Source organism: Lissotriton vulgaris, chromosome 10 (assembly GCF_964263255.1).
Source record: "Lissotriton vulgaris chromosome 10, aLisVul1.2, whole genome shotgun sequence".
Lineage (NCBI taxonomy): Eukaryota > Metazoa > Chordata > Amphibia > Caudata > Salamandridae > Lissotriton > Lissotriton vulgaris.
This window is the reverse complement of record NC_141698.1, coordinates 200,888,965-200,905,102: the sequence shown is the minus strand read 5'-3', so window position 1 is coordinate 200,905,102 and position 16,138 is coordinate 200,888,965. Positions and strand designations below refer to the sequence as shown.

General features: G+C 45.2%; 1 protein-coding gene across 1 annotated transcript in view; it reads left to right on the top strand.

Annotated features, from left to right (window-relative positions):
• Positions 1 to 16,138, top strand: part of DLEC1 (DLEC1 cilia and flagella associated protein) — a 712,951-nt gene that overhangs the window by 508,792 nt on the left and 188,021 nt on the right. The window contains exon 26 of the mRNA XM_086940885.1: positions 4,848 to 4,915. Coding sequence (XP_086797011.1) covers positions 4,848 to 4,915 — 68 coding nt within the window. The remainder of the gene's footprint in view (positions 1 to 4,847; positions 4,916 to 16,138) is intronic.

Sequence of the window (16,138 nt, the reverse complement as noted above, 5' to 3'; positions counted from 1 at the left end):
CTTCTGGGGCTGATGGCCTCCTGCATCCTTCTGGTGCATCACGCCAGGTGGCGGATGCAGGCTCTGCAGTGGGACCTGAAGTTTTAGTGGGCCCAGCATCAGGGCAACCTGTCCGACAATGTCTTGATCTCGGAGGGCACTGCAAGACAGTTGCAGTGGTGGCTCACGGACCGCGATTGGGTCAGCGGCAGATCCCTCTCCCTACCCCAACCGGAGCACGTAGTTGTGATGGATGCATCCCTCCAAGTCTGGGGAGGCCACATGGGAGAGGCGTAAATCAGAGGCCTCTGGTCTCCGGCTCCACATCAACGTTCTGGAGCTGCAGGCGATCCGGCTTGCACTGAAGGCATTCATCCCCTCTGTCCGGGGGAGTGTAGTGCAGGTGTTCACGGACAACACCACCGCCATGTGGTACTTCAACAAACAGGGCGGGGTGGGGTCGTGGCCCTATGCCAGGAGGCTCTGCCCCCCTGGCAGTGGCTGGAACATCAGGGCATTACCCTGGTGGTTCAACACCTGGCAGGGTCTCTGAACGCCAGGGCGGACGAACTCAGCCGTCGGTGCATGATGGATCGCAAATGGCGTCTGAACTCGGACGTGGCGCAAGGCCTCTTTCAGCAGTGGGGAGAGCCTTGGTTAGATCTGTTCGCCACAGAAGAGAACGCGCAATGTCATCAGTTCTGCGCGATGGAATTTCCAAGGCGGCACTCGCTCGGAGACGCTTTTCGTCACGAGTGGAGCTGCGGTCTGTTGTACGCCTTTCCGCCTATACCACTTCTGCCCAGAGTGCTGAAGAAGATCAGGCGCGACCGGGCCCAAGTTATCCTTGTGGCTCCGGACTGGGCACGAAGATACTGGTATCCCGAGCTACTCAGTATGTCTGTCGATCCCCCGATTTGTCTGCCTCTTTAGGAGGACCTTCTGTCGCAGCAGCAGGGGACGGTCCTCCACCAGAACCTGTCCAGTCTCCACCTCCATGCTTGGAGATTGAGCGGCGGCGACAGTTGAGGCCATTTGACTTGCCTCCTGAAGTTTGTGATGTAATTCTGGCTGCCAGGCGTCCCTCCACAAAGTCGGTATACGCCTGCAGGTGGAACAAATTTGTGACATGGTGCACAGCAAAGGCTGTGGATCCCCTTTCTGCCCCTCTTTCTGAGGTTCTCCTCGTCCTTCTTTCTCTTGCCCAGCAGGGCTCTGCTCTGGGCACTATCAAGGGCTACCTTTCTGCCCTTTCCACCTTCTTGAGGCTACCTGATCAGCCTTCTTTGCTCAAGTCCCCGGTTGTTAACAGATTTTTAAAGGGCATCACTCATATGTTCCCCCCTGTTCCTTTCGTGATGCCTCAGTGGGACTTGAAACTTATACTTACCTTTCTGATGTGCGCTCACTTCGAGCCACTTTATAACTGTACTCTCCGTCTTCTTACCCTTAAGACTGCTTTCCTGGTTGCCATCACCTCTGCCAGGAAAGTGAGTGAGCTCCAGGCTCTTTCATCCAAACCTCCATTCCTTTCTGTCCATCCTGACAAGGTTGTGTTGCGGACAAGACCCTCTTTCCTGCCCAAAGTAGTCACAGCCTTCCACATCGGGCAGTCCATCACGTAGCCCATCTTCTTTCCGCTTCCCCGTCCCTCTAAAGAGGAAGTGCGGCTCCACCGTCTGGACCCAAAGCGTGCGCTCTCATTCTATTTGGATCGCACACGCCAGTTCCGGGTGGATAACCAACTCTTTGTTGGTTACGTGGGCGCTAAGAAAGGTCGGGTGGTGCACAAGCGGACCATCTCTCGGTGGGTCGTGTTGTGCATCAAGGTATGCTACTCTTTGGCTTAAAAGGAGCCTCCTGTTGGGCTGAGAGCTCATTCCACTCGGGCCATGGCGGCTACTACTGCCCTGGGCTGGGGAGTCCCCTTGCAGGACATCTGTCAGGCAGCTACGTGGGCCTCGATGCACACGTTCGCAAGACACTACTGCCTGGACAGCCAAGTCCGGAGGGATGGCTTTTTTGGCCGTTCCCTCCTCCAGGACTTTCTGGTGTGATTATTGGTTTGCAGACCCACCACTGGGATTGGTATTGCTGGGGTATCTATTCTAAGGTAAGAAATCTAATACTAACCTGTTTCTTTCAGATGCACAAGTTACTTACCTTCGGTAACGATATATCTGTAAGAAACAGTAGTTAGTATTAGATTCCTTACCGCCCCACCCATCCTCCCCGTTCTGCGAACCGATATCTAGGGTTCAGGTCATCCCCTTTCAGGGCCCTAGTTTCATGGCACCAGTGTTGGTTTTTATCATGGCTCTGAATTTCTGGCGCGGAAAAGCTGTGTATAAGAACTGGCGTCAGCGCGCGAGGGCGGCGTCTAAGTACTCCAGCTACGTCATCCCGACACCGACGACGACGATGGACACGTAGCCGCAGACGACGCCTACCGACTCGCAGGGGTACTGCTACGCAAAAGTTTCCGGATCCAGTCTGACACCTGGGGATATTCTAAGGTAAGGAATCTAATACTAACTACTGTTTCTTACAGATATATTGTTACCAAAGGTAAGTAACTTGTGTGAAACAGACATACGTGAAATTCTGATACATTTAAGCATATTAGAAGTTTACCTCACTACCAGATTCAAAGTAATATATCCACGTCTCACTATTAAACTATAAGATATACACCTTCCAATTTCAGGGAAAGAAGATACTTTTAAGATCATGTGCAGTGTTTAAAAACGTGAATGTTATCTACATTTTGAAACGGACGTGACAAAATGTATGTTAGCCAAACATCAGTACCAATGATAGTAAGACCTAGTAATCGTAAATTCGATGAAAGACTTGAACATTTGAAAATCGCTAATGGACAAACATTATAAAGAAAGGAAGCGTGTAGTGCAAATTAAATGTCAGATTTGCTAAGTGGTAAGCTGGCCAGGCTTCTGATTATTACAATGTGAGACCTGATTGATAGAGCTATTACAAACTCAAAACCCTAAGGGTTGTATGTTTCTTTTTTTGTAAAATAGGTTGTTATGTCTAAATTATGAGCTTTTGATATGTCAAAATACTAAAGTCTATATTTTAGATGGATAAGCTTATACACGAGAAATGTAAGTAGGAATGAATTGATATGATGAGTTAGATTGAACGTCATGAACAAATAGGCACATTTTTGATGTGTACGTTTGTTAACATGTTAGTTTCCATAATTTTTATCACATGTAAATGTAAATTGATACTTGTATAGCGCACTACTCACCCGCAAGGGTCTCAAGGCACTTGTACGAATACCGCTGTGGAACCCATCCTGGCTTTCCCTGTGAGGCGTCCACTCCTGGGCACCCCCAAGGTGGAGGCCAGGCATCCTTAGCGTTGTGGGGGCCATTGTGGAGATTAAGCAAGCTATTGCCCAGAGTTGCAGAGTGGGACTCAATGATTGGAATAGGCACCAAGGCGAGAATTATCAGGTCCGTGGAATTTTAAGCCCAAGATCCGCCGAGGCGGGGAATTGAACCCTGGTCCCGGCCCAGACCTCTGCATCAGGGTCTGCCGCTCCAACCATTGAGCCACACTTCTCCTCACATTGTTTTCTCTCTAAATTATATCCTACATTGTTCTATTTGTGAACGATAAGTTACCAGTCCCTATGACTAAGTTTGAAACTGTAATTGAGATACACAAATGACTACCCATAACCTATGTGTATGTGATTACTTAAGTATGATGAGACAGAGTAATAAAAGATATACATACACAGAGGCATTGTTAGATCACCAAGTTTTGGTTTTAGAGTCCTTCCTGACTCGTTTTGCCTTGAGACATAGGTTCTGGCTTGGGTCAGTGCAGGAAAACCTTTTCCTCCACTAAACACTACACAGACAGTGAAGAGCTTCTGCATCTGGGTAACAGTGACAGTGAAGGAAGTTAAATGACAGACATATGTTGTCGATAACAGTGACTTCCATCCCATTGGCCCATTGCCCGCTATCGAAAAGGCCTCAAACCGCAACATGGAGACATCAAGTTTTCACCTTGTAAATTGCCCCATTGTGGTGATGTGGTAGCTATATTTGGACCAGACTCCACTGCCAACAAAAGAAACCTATCAGTAGAAAACATTTCTGAAACTGGACATCTGGAGAAATACAAGGTGGTGCGTCTTGCATGGATGGCACTACGTTTTCGTACCCAGAGTGCCCTGTAAAGGGTGAATTTTTGATGAAATCACTCATTTTCCTCACATTTCTGTGAGAGAAGTGTCATAGCCTGCGGTGATTCACAAATTTCCTACCACCTATGGTCGAGCAGAGTAGAATTCTGCAAGGGGAGCTCATAATCAAGGAATACGAATATAAAGAGCCATGTCAGTTTGGGTTTGTTTTGCCAGTTTTCACTGGGACATTTTTGTCCTAACTGTATTTGTCAATAAAGTATTCCTACCACACACCAACCGCACATCTTTTCACATTGACAGAATGCAGTGGGACTTTATAGACTTGAAGAAGTACAAAACAGTGACTACTGGAGCATTATGAATCTGAGCTGGGTGCTCAGTTGGGAATTTGCTTCACAGCTCACATTCTGGACACTGTTAGTTGTCTCGAGTGATAGGCCAGTTGTGGACATTTGCAGGACTTTGCCGCTCACCCTAATTTTATCACCAGTACTCCGCTTGAATAGCGAAGCCCTTACACTGAGTGACGTAAAAAATTCAATATACATATACTTTAAATAAATGCTACAGAGTTCCCAACCCATTCCACAAGTCATCTTTTGTGAAGCAAAATTATGAAATGTGATCTGTTTATGAATAATACAGATAATGTGCTGATCTGATTTACCTTCTCTCCTAGCTCCACAAGCTCGATTTTGAAAAAGTCGCCACACCACGCAGCGCATGAAGCCAGCAAAGCACAATCTGGTATGAAAACTACATTTTCATAAAATGTGAATTTCTCAACTATTTAGATTTTGTTGATCATAGATCAAAGCTCTAAATATACCTACAATATTGTACCATATCATAGTATGCTGCCCCTTCCCTCCCTATTATTGTCTTTGTCACTACCTTAGTTCCCGCATGTACACTAGCCGTGCTTTTAGTATGATCGATATACCAGGCAATCTTCTTGATTCTTGACATCTATTGTCTGTCTCTGTAGAGTCCTGTAATGCAAGAGTCTGGAGAATATCCCTTTGATCATTCACAGCACCATCCAGCCACAATCCCCGGTAGATCTGAGGTTGGCTTATATCACGTATAATATATTTAGTATGCTCCTTGACCTTTGGGAAACATGGAGACCCACCATTGAATACGCCAAAAATAATTAATATGGACCTTCAAAGTCACTTTAATTTGTCTTAGTATATCACAGGACCAAGACTCAAAAGATTAAAGGATAGCTGCACCTGCTGCCAAAACAATCTTGTCTCTCCAAGATGAAACTCGTATAACACAGATAAAGACTTATCCAGGCCGCATACACTCAACACCTCTTTCATCCAATCAATTGCAGAGATGTTAGACCAAAGGGGAGGAATGCAAGCTAAAGGAATCTCGTGTGTAGTCCAAAGATCGATACCTTTTGAGTTGCATCTTTCATATTTTGATGTGTAATTTAGTCACTCTTCAAGAAAACGTCCCTGAGAAGGTGGATTTTAATTTTGATGTGCCTCTTAACCACCTAGAAGCTGGGCTCACTTTGATTTATGACTGGCCACCTTTCCTTTACTATTTTTATATTGCTGAGAAAGCTGAAGGGGTGCCTGTTGTGGCTTTCTATTACTCCTTTGTGATGTAGTTTCCCAATTCAATGTGAGGTGGTTTGTACATGTTCTTCAGATAACTATCTTGGTTTTGATGGTGTGGACTAGAGCAGAGCCCCATAAAATTCCAATCTGAATCCTTGTGCACCACTGCATCTGAAGTCAACTTTTACCACTAATGTCAAACTTCCTAACTGCCCCCCCCCCCCATCAGCAATGCCTCTCAACCTGCCAACTCTTCATGTTTTGCAGGATGAACCTATTCCTCTCGGTAGAGATTCAACAGGATTCACGTCACTTTGTGTTCTAGCCTGGCAAACCTTGGGATCGACTTGGACTCCAAGTACCTTTGTTGACTCGGCCTCTAGTTTCCTTTGTGGATTTGATCATAGTGAATATTCTGGTACATGGATCTGTTAAATCCAGCAGCTAGTCCTGAAAGCCTTTCAGATTCTTTCAATGTGCTTTTAATGAGTTGTTGATGTAACCTTCTCCTTAATAGGTATAAAGTATTGTCCACGCAAGCTGTTCCTTATCTAGAGTTTTTTTATTGCTTGCATGAAATTTCTCACTATGGGCCTATGCATACCAGTGTGAAAATCTAGGATGGCCCTGAGTCACAAATAGATCCTTCTACCTCGTTCAACTCTACATCCAGGCGGGTTGGTACAGTGTCCTCTAGTTTTGGTTGTTCACTGCCTCTACAGCTTTTCTTGTGTTTTTGATGGACGGTCCAAGCTAGGATTACTGCCTGAATGTACCCTGGTCTCTGCGTCATTATCATCTTCTGCTTTGTTGCTGAAGGTACTAACAGAGTAATCTAAATCATCAATAAGAGGCTCACAACCTATTTCATTTCAGCCTGAGGCTTATGGTCTATACCAGCAACTTCCACCAGAGAGAGTGGAGCAGTGGCCCCACAGGTCTGTCAGTACCTAGTTTGATAGGTCTCATGGACTTGCACTGCACATTGCAAGCAAATTACTGGACTGTGGCATTGATTGTCATAGAGAAGCCATTCCTTGGATATATCTGAGTTGCTGCCAGATGTAACTGCCAACACTCACAACTTCAATAAGACTGGTCTACCACAAGAGTGCATTATACACGTTTCTGCTATTTATCTGCTTAAATAGCCTTACTATATTCTCTTTTTTCTCTGCTTTACTCATGATATGATAGATGGCGACCAGTTGTGTTTCACTGGCTATGGATGGACTCCTTATTTCTTGGACTCACTACTGTGATGTCTATGAGTATTTTACGATTGTGCCACATCCTCTGCTAGGTGGACCCAATAGACATCCACAATGGTGTTTGACGATCTGTAGATTGCTCCACATCCATTATTATGCAGACCATATAGACCCACAATTCTGGGTCGCTGGTTAAAGGGCATGCCATCTCCACTTCTGCTTAGACCACATAAAACCACTACTGTGTATCTGTGATCTATTAATGGGTTGTACTTTTTGTCCTTCTGGCACAGCTCTATAAACTCACTACAGTGGTGTCTGTGGTTATTACCGGGGTTTAGCCGCCTAAGCATCTGGGTGGACTCCATAGACCAACCACTGTTGTATCTATGACTTGTTTAATGAGCGGTAAACCGGGCATGGCCCTGCAGACCCACTACTGCAGTGTCTGTGGTTATCTTTAGGTTGTCAAAAACCAAAATTATGGGGCTTCTTTTTAGCCCCATTACAGTGGCAACAGCCACGTTTTAATAATTGCAGGTATGCTAGGCGGGAAGGGTTGGGTGAAATGGAGGAAGAGGGAAGTTGAATAGTTGTGGGTGGAGGAGCGATGACCGAGCGCACAGTTATAAAAGTAAAAGATGAGGAATCAGATGGGAGGGGGCACCTGTACGTAATACTAGTGACAGTCAACGATGGAGATTATGAGGAATATGTTGTGTAACGGTTAGACATATGTAATTAATTGAATGAGTCTACTTTGTAGTTTTAAAACAAGATGTTAAGATATGTTTTATTTTCATTTACAGTTTTCCCCTGACGAAGGACCTGTAAGGTCCGAAATGCATTGGGTCTAATAAACTGCTCGAATAGAACCGTGCTTTAGTTGTGTTCTTGGGGAGAAAAGGTTCGGAAGGCCGACCAGAACATGAAAAATTTGGAAAATTGCATTTCCTTGCATGAGGGCGTATTTTTGAAAAATGACATGGAAACGTGTGGAAGTAACATTGTGCATTAAATCAAGCATGAAAAAATGAAGCAAAAAAGATGACAGATTAAGCAAAATGGATGCAAAAGCAATTATTAAAACGTGGCTGTTGCCACTGTAATGGGGCTAAAAAGAAGCCCCATAATTTTGGTATTTGAGTTCATTACGTGCAGTGTGGGCTTGGCATGTCAAACAGTGAGCACCCAATTCGAAGAAAGTTTACGAGTAAAAACATAGGAATAATATGGATGAGAAGAGTGGAGTGCAACCCGTTCTTCATGTGTAATTATCTTTAGGTTGTACCATTGCTGCTTGGGGTGGACCAGGCAGACCCACTACTGTGATGCCTGCGATTCATGGGTTGTGCTACATCTTTTTCTGGGTGGCCTCGTAGAAACAGCACTGTTTTTGCTTTGTTCAAGAGGATGTGCCATCACTGCTTTTTATGGACTCCCTAGATCCCCTGTTGTGGTGTCTGATTATCATGGATTGTACAGTCTCTGCTTCAGGAAAGACTACTTTAATCCTACTACCTTGGTGTCAGTAGATATCATGGGTTGCACCATCACTACTTTTATTTGGGTGCCAAATACCCACTAATGTAGTATCAAGCCATTCATTGGTGCACCACTGCTGATCCAGGACCCTGTTCTTCACATCAACACATCTAGTTGACAGAATTTCTTTTAACTGATTAGTAATTTTGGTTGGTTTATGCAAATACAACCCTATCAAGCACACCTTTTGCTGAATGCCATACATTAGGACAGCCAAAGGTTTGCTGCAACAGGTTCCAAGCACACCTCCAAGACTCGTGCAAGACAACAAAATTCTTTTTAGATCATCCTAATAACCACACCACAAACAATGCAAAACAAATGGAGCATCTACTTACTTGACCATCAAAAAACCTTTAGACCTCACTGATTCGTACAGTGCTATACAAATACTAATACAGTGAAGTGCAATACAGGAAGAAAGCTTCATCTTGTCACCAGGTGACAGCCCCATGTGCCATGTATGGAATGTGAAGCACCTTAATTAGGCCCATGGTAGCCTACATTATGTTATGTGCCACTTAGGTAAACAGCTTCTTTGTGTAACAACTTTGCATAGTTGACCACATGCTTAGACACAATGGTGCTGAAATGGCTGTCCTGCCCAGTAAAGAGGATGGACTGGTGTGCAAAAGTGAACTTGCCACTCATTTGGAAATACGCATCTCATACTGGTAGGGCAGAAGGTGGGGCAGGCGGGTTGTTTTCTCCATTGGGGAGCACCAGTCTGTCCTTCTTGGATCCCAGCCCAAAATGAGAGTGTGAGAAGAAGAGATTACTAACCACTGTGTGTGCTTGGATCCATGTGTCTTGCACTTACAATACATGGCTCTGACATCAGAGACTTTGGAGCTGCTCAGAGATATACAAGCAGAATTGACTGCATCTCACTGAGTGTAATTATCCAGAAATACAAAATGAAAATAGTTCAAGCAACAATATATGGAGCAGAGATATGAGAGATGTTCTAACACTATTGACATCCAAATAGAAGAGAATTGTACATCTCGTCCCAGGAGCACCACAAACCCCATTAATGGTGGAGTTAAGCATGATCTGTGCTTCAGATATAATGGCCCTGTAGCACCACAAATCCCATTTATGGTGGAGTTAAGCATGATCTGTGTTTCAGATATAATGGCCCTGTGTCCATTTATGTACAGGGGTAACTTTTATATGAGCCCCCCAGGCAGCCATTTACCTCATATCATTGCACGATTCCCTATGAAAGTATCAACGCCTAGACATGTTTAAAGAACACTATAGGAGATTTGGTGCAGAGAATATTGGGTTAACCATAACTTTATTAATATGACCACTGTCAGGACCATCAAGGAATGCTCTTGGGGAACTAAGCAAGAGATACCACTTGACTGTTCTAAAGGGGGATGCCTGTCATATGGGTATTTACCTGTAAAGGGAGAAGTAGGTTTTGAACACTGCATAGATGAGTTCCAGCCTGAGATGCAACATCCTTGGTTCGTCAACCTCAGTCTCAGGTGTGCACACCTACACAGCAAAATGTTACCCAAAGGAGGGCCACACTGCCTGTGACTGTAAGTTGGGTGGAACTTTTATGCAATTTGAGATACTTTGCACAAAAACAAGCATCCTGCATAGGAAAATGTTGCTGCCTTTGTTCAAAACCCTACGGCATTAAAAACATAAACAAATGCCTCTGCACTGTATTATACGTTTTCTCACCAACTTTAGATATTTCAGTAGCATGGCATATATTTGGTCTGCACGATTATAAACTAGAAAACTGCTCCATGGAGCTGCTCCTTTGCAGTGAACTCTTAAGGGCTCGATTTCTTTTTGTTTCTGTAAATGTTGTATATTTTTAACTGTTATTAATAGAGCAAATATGGTTTCATTTTTTTAATTTAATTTGTTTTGAAATCTCTTAATAGGGCAGGGACACAGCTGAAATTATATTTTACAGTTCTGCAAATTAAAGCCCATAATTGACCAATGATACCGCTCAGAATCCAAACATTGAATTACAAAACACAGTCTGTACTCAACATGTAAACTCCACAATAAGAGTAAATTGAATAGGGGGAAACAAGGGGAAAAAGAACATCAAAAAACATGTCACCCTTTAAGGAAAGAATCTGTTATATCTCCACCCCGGGATGACTGGCTGGAACTTTCAGCCACTACTCAACAACCTTCAGCCAACTTTCTCCGAATTGCTCCCTGTCCCTTAAGCCAGGGAACTCATTCTAATACTCAACAAAAAATACTCACTGCCTAATGGGTTTGTGAGGGTGCATGTCTTCTCTCATACTGTGCGCTAAGTTTTTCCAATAACCAGAGAGATGCTTCAGGGCACCAGGTCCTTCTGAACTGTCTGGATTCCTGTTCTCTATTCTGTGTGCTGCTGAAGTCCGGAACACCAATACGGCCTCTGTAGGATAAACCTTTGTTTTTGGAGGCCGCACGAATAACAGACTCCCACTGTTGTTGAGTCCACAGATCAACCAATACAGTTCCAGTTTCTGGTTTCTTTCCTTCAGAACAGAGAGTTGGCAGTCGGAGCATCCTTCGGATTTCCATCATTACAGATCCCAGGACATTTTGCAGGATCTGTCCCACAGTCTCTTTCAGATGATCATTTGTCTACACTGAGGGAAGACCCAGAATCCTCAAACATGTTGCCCATACTGTATTATCTATTACTTGCACTTCATGTTCCAGTTGCTGGATATGGTGCATCTCTGAATGAACTCTAAACCTTTTGGTTCACCCGCCTGTTCGTGCACTTGAGCCTCTATTTCTGGGATTCCTGTTCAAAAGCAAACACAAGGAGATGATGGATGGAGCAATGAAACTTTTCAGACACTCGCCCCCAGTCACAGATCTTGATTGAATCGATCATCGTTCTTTAGCTCACTTTGCCACCCCAGTTTAGACCCAGCTATATGCAAATCAATCTTGACCATGTGCCTCATGAGAACAGTCCAGCCGAATTGCCTAGCCAGGACTTTCCTGGACCAGAAACAAGCATTCTGGGACCGGTTTCGGGGTAACACCCCTCATCAGCCAAGCTAGCTTGAATTCAGTAGCAAAGTTCTGTTCTAATCCAACCATCTTCACGTCATGTTGAAGACTTTCACCCTAAAGGTTCCTCAATGACGGTGACATTATGGTCAATATTTAAAAGTCAATATTTTCAGTTGTCGCACTCATGTCTTTTAGCAGACTATGGATCAGTGCCTCAACTTGGATCAGACTGCCGTGTGAGGGTCCATCAATTCATCTTCAAGTGGAAATAAAGCTGTTTGACGAAGGTTACAAAAATCCTTGGACTTACTTGCAGTCTCAGCTTTTGGCATTTTAACCAGAATTGGTCCTGAGGGGAGTTTCTAACAGCCAAAACCCAAGCAGACCTACCTTCTCAACACAAGGCACATCCAGCACACGCTGATGCAAAAATGGCTGTGACGCTTCTCCTTGGGCTCATTACGTCTCCATTGTGAACCTGGAGCCAAGAGTTTCCAAGGCCTGTCTCAGAGTAGTATGGCAGTCTCCACCCTCCAATGTCTGTGTCTGTTTGCAGGCGCATTTGTGTTCTTGCTCCTCGATGTGCTGCAGCGGTGCCGGCTGGAGGTTCTAGCTTCTGCGCATACAATAGCAGAGAGTGGGATTGGCAGCACCGCTTCAAAATGTGGGACCTGCCCACTCAACACTCCTCAGGTTCCACCAGCTCTCAGCCGACCAGATAGAACCCGCCTTATTTGAGTTCTCCATCTCAGGTCACGGAGTGGGAGCAACGCTTGAGTTCCCAGGAAAGATGACTGTCCCCAGCAAGCGCCATGCCTGCATTTAAAAAAAAATTAATATATGTCTACATGCATTGCATGACTCTTAGATGCAAAAGTAAAGGTATTATAGGAGACAGTGTGTCAGTTGAAAATGACATTGGTCATTTAGACAGACTAAATCTGTTTGTACGAGCAGCGCGGTTGCACTCATATGGCGGTAGGCTGGAATAGGGCCTCGGACTGCAGACAACTCTGAGCCAACCTCAACTACAATAAAACTACAATAAACCAATCATGTTTCATACAAAATTAAAAACAGCAGCTAGACAAAGAACAAGCTACTGAACTTGCCACCAACAGCAATGAAAAACATCTTTTATCACTGAGTTTTGTTGCTAATGTTTAAGTGGCTACTGTGAAGCTGCTACCATTAGGAAGTGTGATATACCTAATCAGAATTCAAGGATTAGGTTCTTTGGAAACAGTTTAGCTCCCACGTAATGCATGCTTCTATGTGTCATTTTTTCTGAGTTATCTGCCAACCACAGAAGGTGCACATTATTACAACTAGAGCCTTCTTCCATGCTGAATACGTTGTTTGTTGGTCTTCAGGACTTCCTACTCGTTCCTGAGACCTTCCTTTTAAGATCTGCAGCACTCTCAATCTTCTGCTGCTTCTCCCCTCCTAAGACTGCACACATTTTATCAATTGTAATGACTAGCGTCTTCTTGCCTTCAGCTTTCAGAGCACCCAAGTCCGCATTTGAATCTGCCCCCCACGTGGGGAACAGGGACCCAGATTCTATAACTTTTTCCTTTCCTCAAAATATGCAGCTCTAATGGTGAGTTTACCTTTCACAAGTGGCTATCTGTGATTTGGTTGCGCCTCACCGACTTACCTCTATTGTGCACAGACTCGCTTGGCATATAATCCTGTAGAAAAGTACACAAAATTATTTTCAGTGTAAAATGGTGGAATCCCTGAAGTATTTAAAAGACTGTCAAATTCCCAGATGACCTCTAGAGAGCATGTGACTGCTTTCCCAAACAGTCCTAGAGTCATTGTATGAATGTTACAAAAGGACCTGGATCCATTGCCTCTAAAGTGGAATTAGGAGCTGGGGGCACCACCCCTCTCTATTTCAGAGGAACATCATAGGACCTGTATTTCACAGTTAACTTGTACCCAAAAAGTGTTTCCATCAAACTACCAGAGAAAGCAAAATAACAGCACAATCTCAATACCTGACATAAGGACCATGGGGATACGTGATAGCCCTCTGAAGACAAGAGCGGGCAATCTAGACCCACCGACTCAGCTCCACGCCCACTGGTGCCACCAGGGGTCTCAGTAACACTCCCAGGAACTAGCCGCCTACGTACCCAAGAGAGGTAAGAGGAGGCCATTACATCACACAGAAGTGACTCTGCTTTCACTGCCTATTGCCGACCTTTTACCTTTTTAGTCTGTACAACACCTAGGGCAGGATTTCACCCATCAAATCTCCCCATGTTCCAAGGATTAGCAGACTGCACTCTAACTGCATTGTGTTTTCCAGCACCCAGGAGGCAGCATAAAAGCACATTCATGCACATCCACCTGTCTCATCTTCTCACCTTTGCTCTAGCTCATCGCCACAGATCATACAGCTATGGCCACATTCTGGATCGGTTTCCAATTGTAGGTGATTTCTCAAAGATATATCATAATTTTAGTAATAAACACATCTACTGTTGTCCTACAATGTATAGAGCAGCTTTCTCGATGCAAAAATTATAGGAATGATGACAGCGGAGAGCCCAGGATAAATGTTAAATCCATTTTTTGGGGGGGAAATTGCAGAGTGATGATTTGGAATGCCTAATTTAAAAATATTGACTCAGGCTTTACTTTAAGGGCCTCTCATTTATGGTGGATAATTGGGGAGATAATTAAACCCTGCAGGGTAATTAGAGCAAAGGACTTTAGGCTTTATTTCGCAGTTTGTTGTTTTCTTTTTTTTCTTCTTTTTTTTTATTAAGCAACTTCAGTTAATACATGTAGAAAAATAGCAATGCATAAGGACAGCATCGAAAAGAACCATTGGCAACCAAAATAAATAATGTCTTAAAAAATATTTTAGAGACAGATCAATCATTAAGAGATGACATTTGCAACCATATTACTACAAGTGCAGCTTTTCTATGGCCTGCTTACATCCCTAGCCCAGACAGCAATTGGTGACCAGATCTCGTTGCCGGGCATTCTAGAGCGTCTCCCTCTGACGGAGTAGATGGCTTTTTCCTGATTATACACCCCTAAAAACCTGGCCAACCACATTTGAAAGCTTGGGGGGTCCGCATCCTTCCAGTAAGCTGCCAGTAATATTCTATAAACCGCTGTCCCAACAAAAAGACCTTATTCCTCCTCCGAGCTTAGCCCCAGAGTGCTATCATAGCCAAGAATAAAAAGTGTAGATGATTCTGCCACCCTATGCCCAAATACTTCCTACCAAAATCCAGACAGCATCCCTTTCAGTGGTGTTAATTTAACACAACCGTAAAGCATATGTGGCAGGGTAGCTGGCCCTGATCCACACCTGGGGCAAGAGTCGTTTATCCTTTTCCCCCATGCAAACAGCTTGGCAGGGGTAAAATATAAATTAAAGATGGTTTTATAAAGATGGGCTTTTAAGTTAGAGGATAAAAGTATTCTTGATGTTAAAGATAAACTTATGTTGATGTCCATATTGGGATTAGCTAGTTTGACAGCCCAGAATGACTCTGTGTCTTCCAAGTCGTCTGGGAGTTTTTCAAGGAGCAAGCCATATATTGTTCCAATTCTAGTTGAGTTCCTAAGTATGATATCAAAATATGGAATCTTTTCTAGTGAGGTTCCTTGGAGTTTTTAAGTTAAGAATAGTATTAACCGGAATACATTTAAAATAATGACTATGGGGGGCGTGGCCAAGATGGCGGCATGAGAGGACGCTTCTCCTCGCGGCTCTCCGATCTGACTAGGCCCAAGCCTTGAAATATAGCTTCTTCTCCCCCCACTGGCGTTCAACAGCGCCGGGACAAGCAGCGGAGCTCGGAGCGAAGACTCTGGCAAGGGAACTAGCCTCGGAGTGGTCCCGGAACAGCCTACCGGGCGGCATCGGAGGTCGGGACCGAGAGACAAAGGAGACGGAGGCCGACCTCCGGGAAATTGAAGAAGGTGACACAGCCGGCTGCACACCGCGCTAACTATCGGCCCGGTGTAGAACGGAGGAGAGAGAAAGACTCCACAGCGCCCGGACTGCCCGGAGGGCGGCTTGCGGCTCGGCGAGCGTACCCGCGCTGGAAGGATAGCTGCAGGGCGGTAATCGAGGCCGTGGCTGCGGCCTAGCAGACCAGACGCTCGCTGGGGGTGAACCGACGCCGACGGAGGTGAAGCCCGGAGTTCCGCTCCTGGTCCTAGGTGCTGACCTCCCTCCGGAGCTCCCCCCAGGCTAAAAGATGATACAGAGGGGGTCCTGTGTGACCTGGAAAGCTCAGGAGGTGCGGACTGGCCCACCCTACCCGGCCGGCGACTACTGCACCAGGGGCACCGGAGCACGGCGGTGCTGGAGTAGTCACAGAGGGAAACGCCCGAGAGGCCTCCATCTGCCTGTATGCCCGAGAGGTGTCGGGCCGCAGTCGGTGCCTAACAAGGCCCAGCAGAGACAACGGGCGGAACAGCAGCACCAGGGATCGCAGCTGCGGCCCACCAGCAAGGCCTCTAATGGAGGCTCCTCGGAGCAGAGCGAGCCCGCCTATCCGGGAGTCTTACAACAAGGCGGTGTCGGCCGCACCGGGAGACCAGTGGGAGAGTGCGATCCCCTTTCTTGCTACCCCTGTTATTCG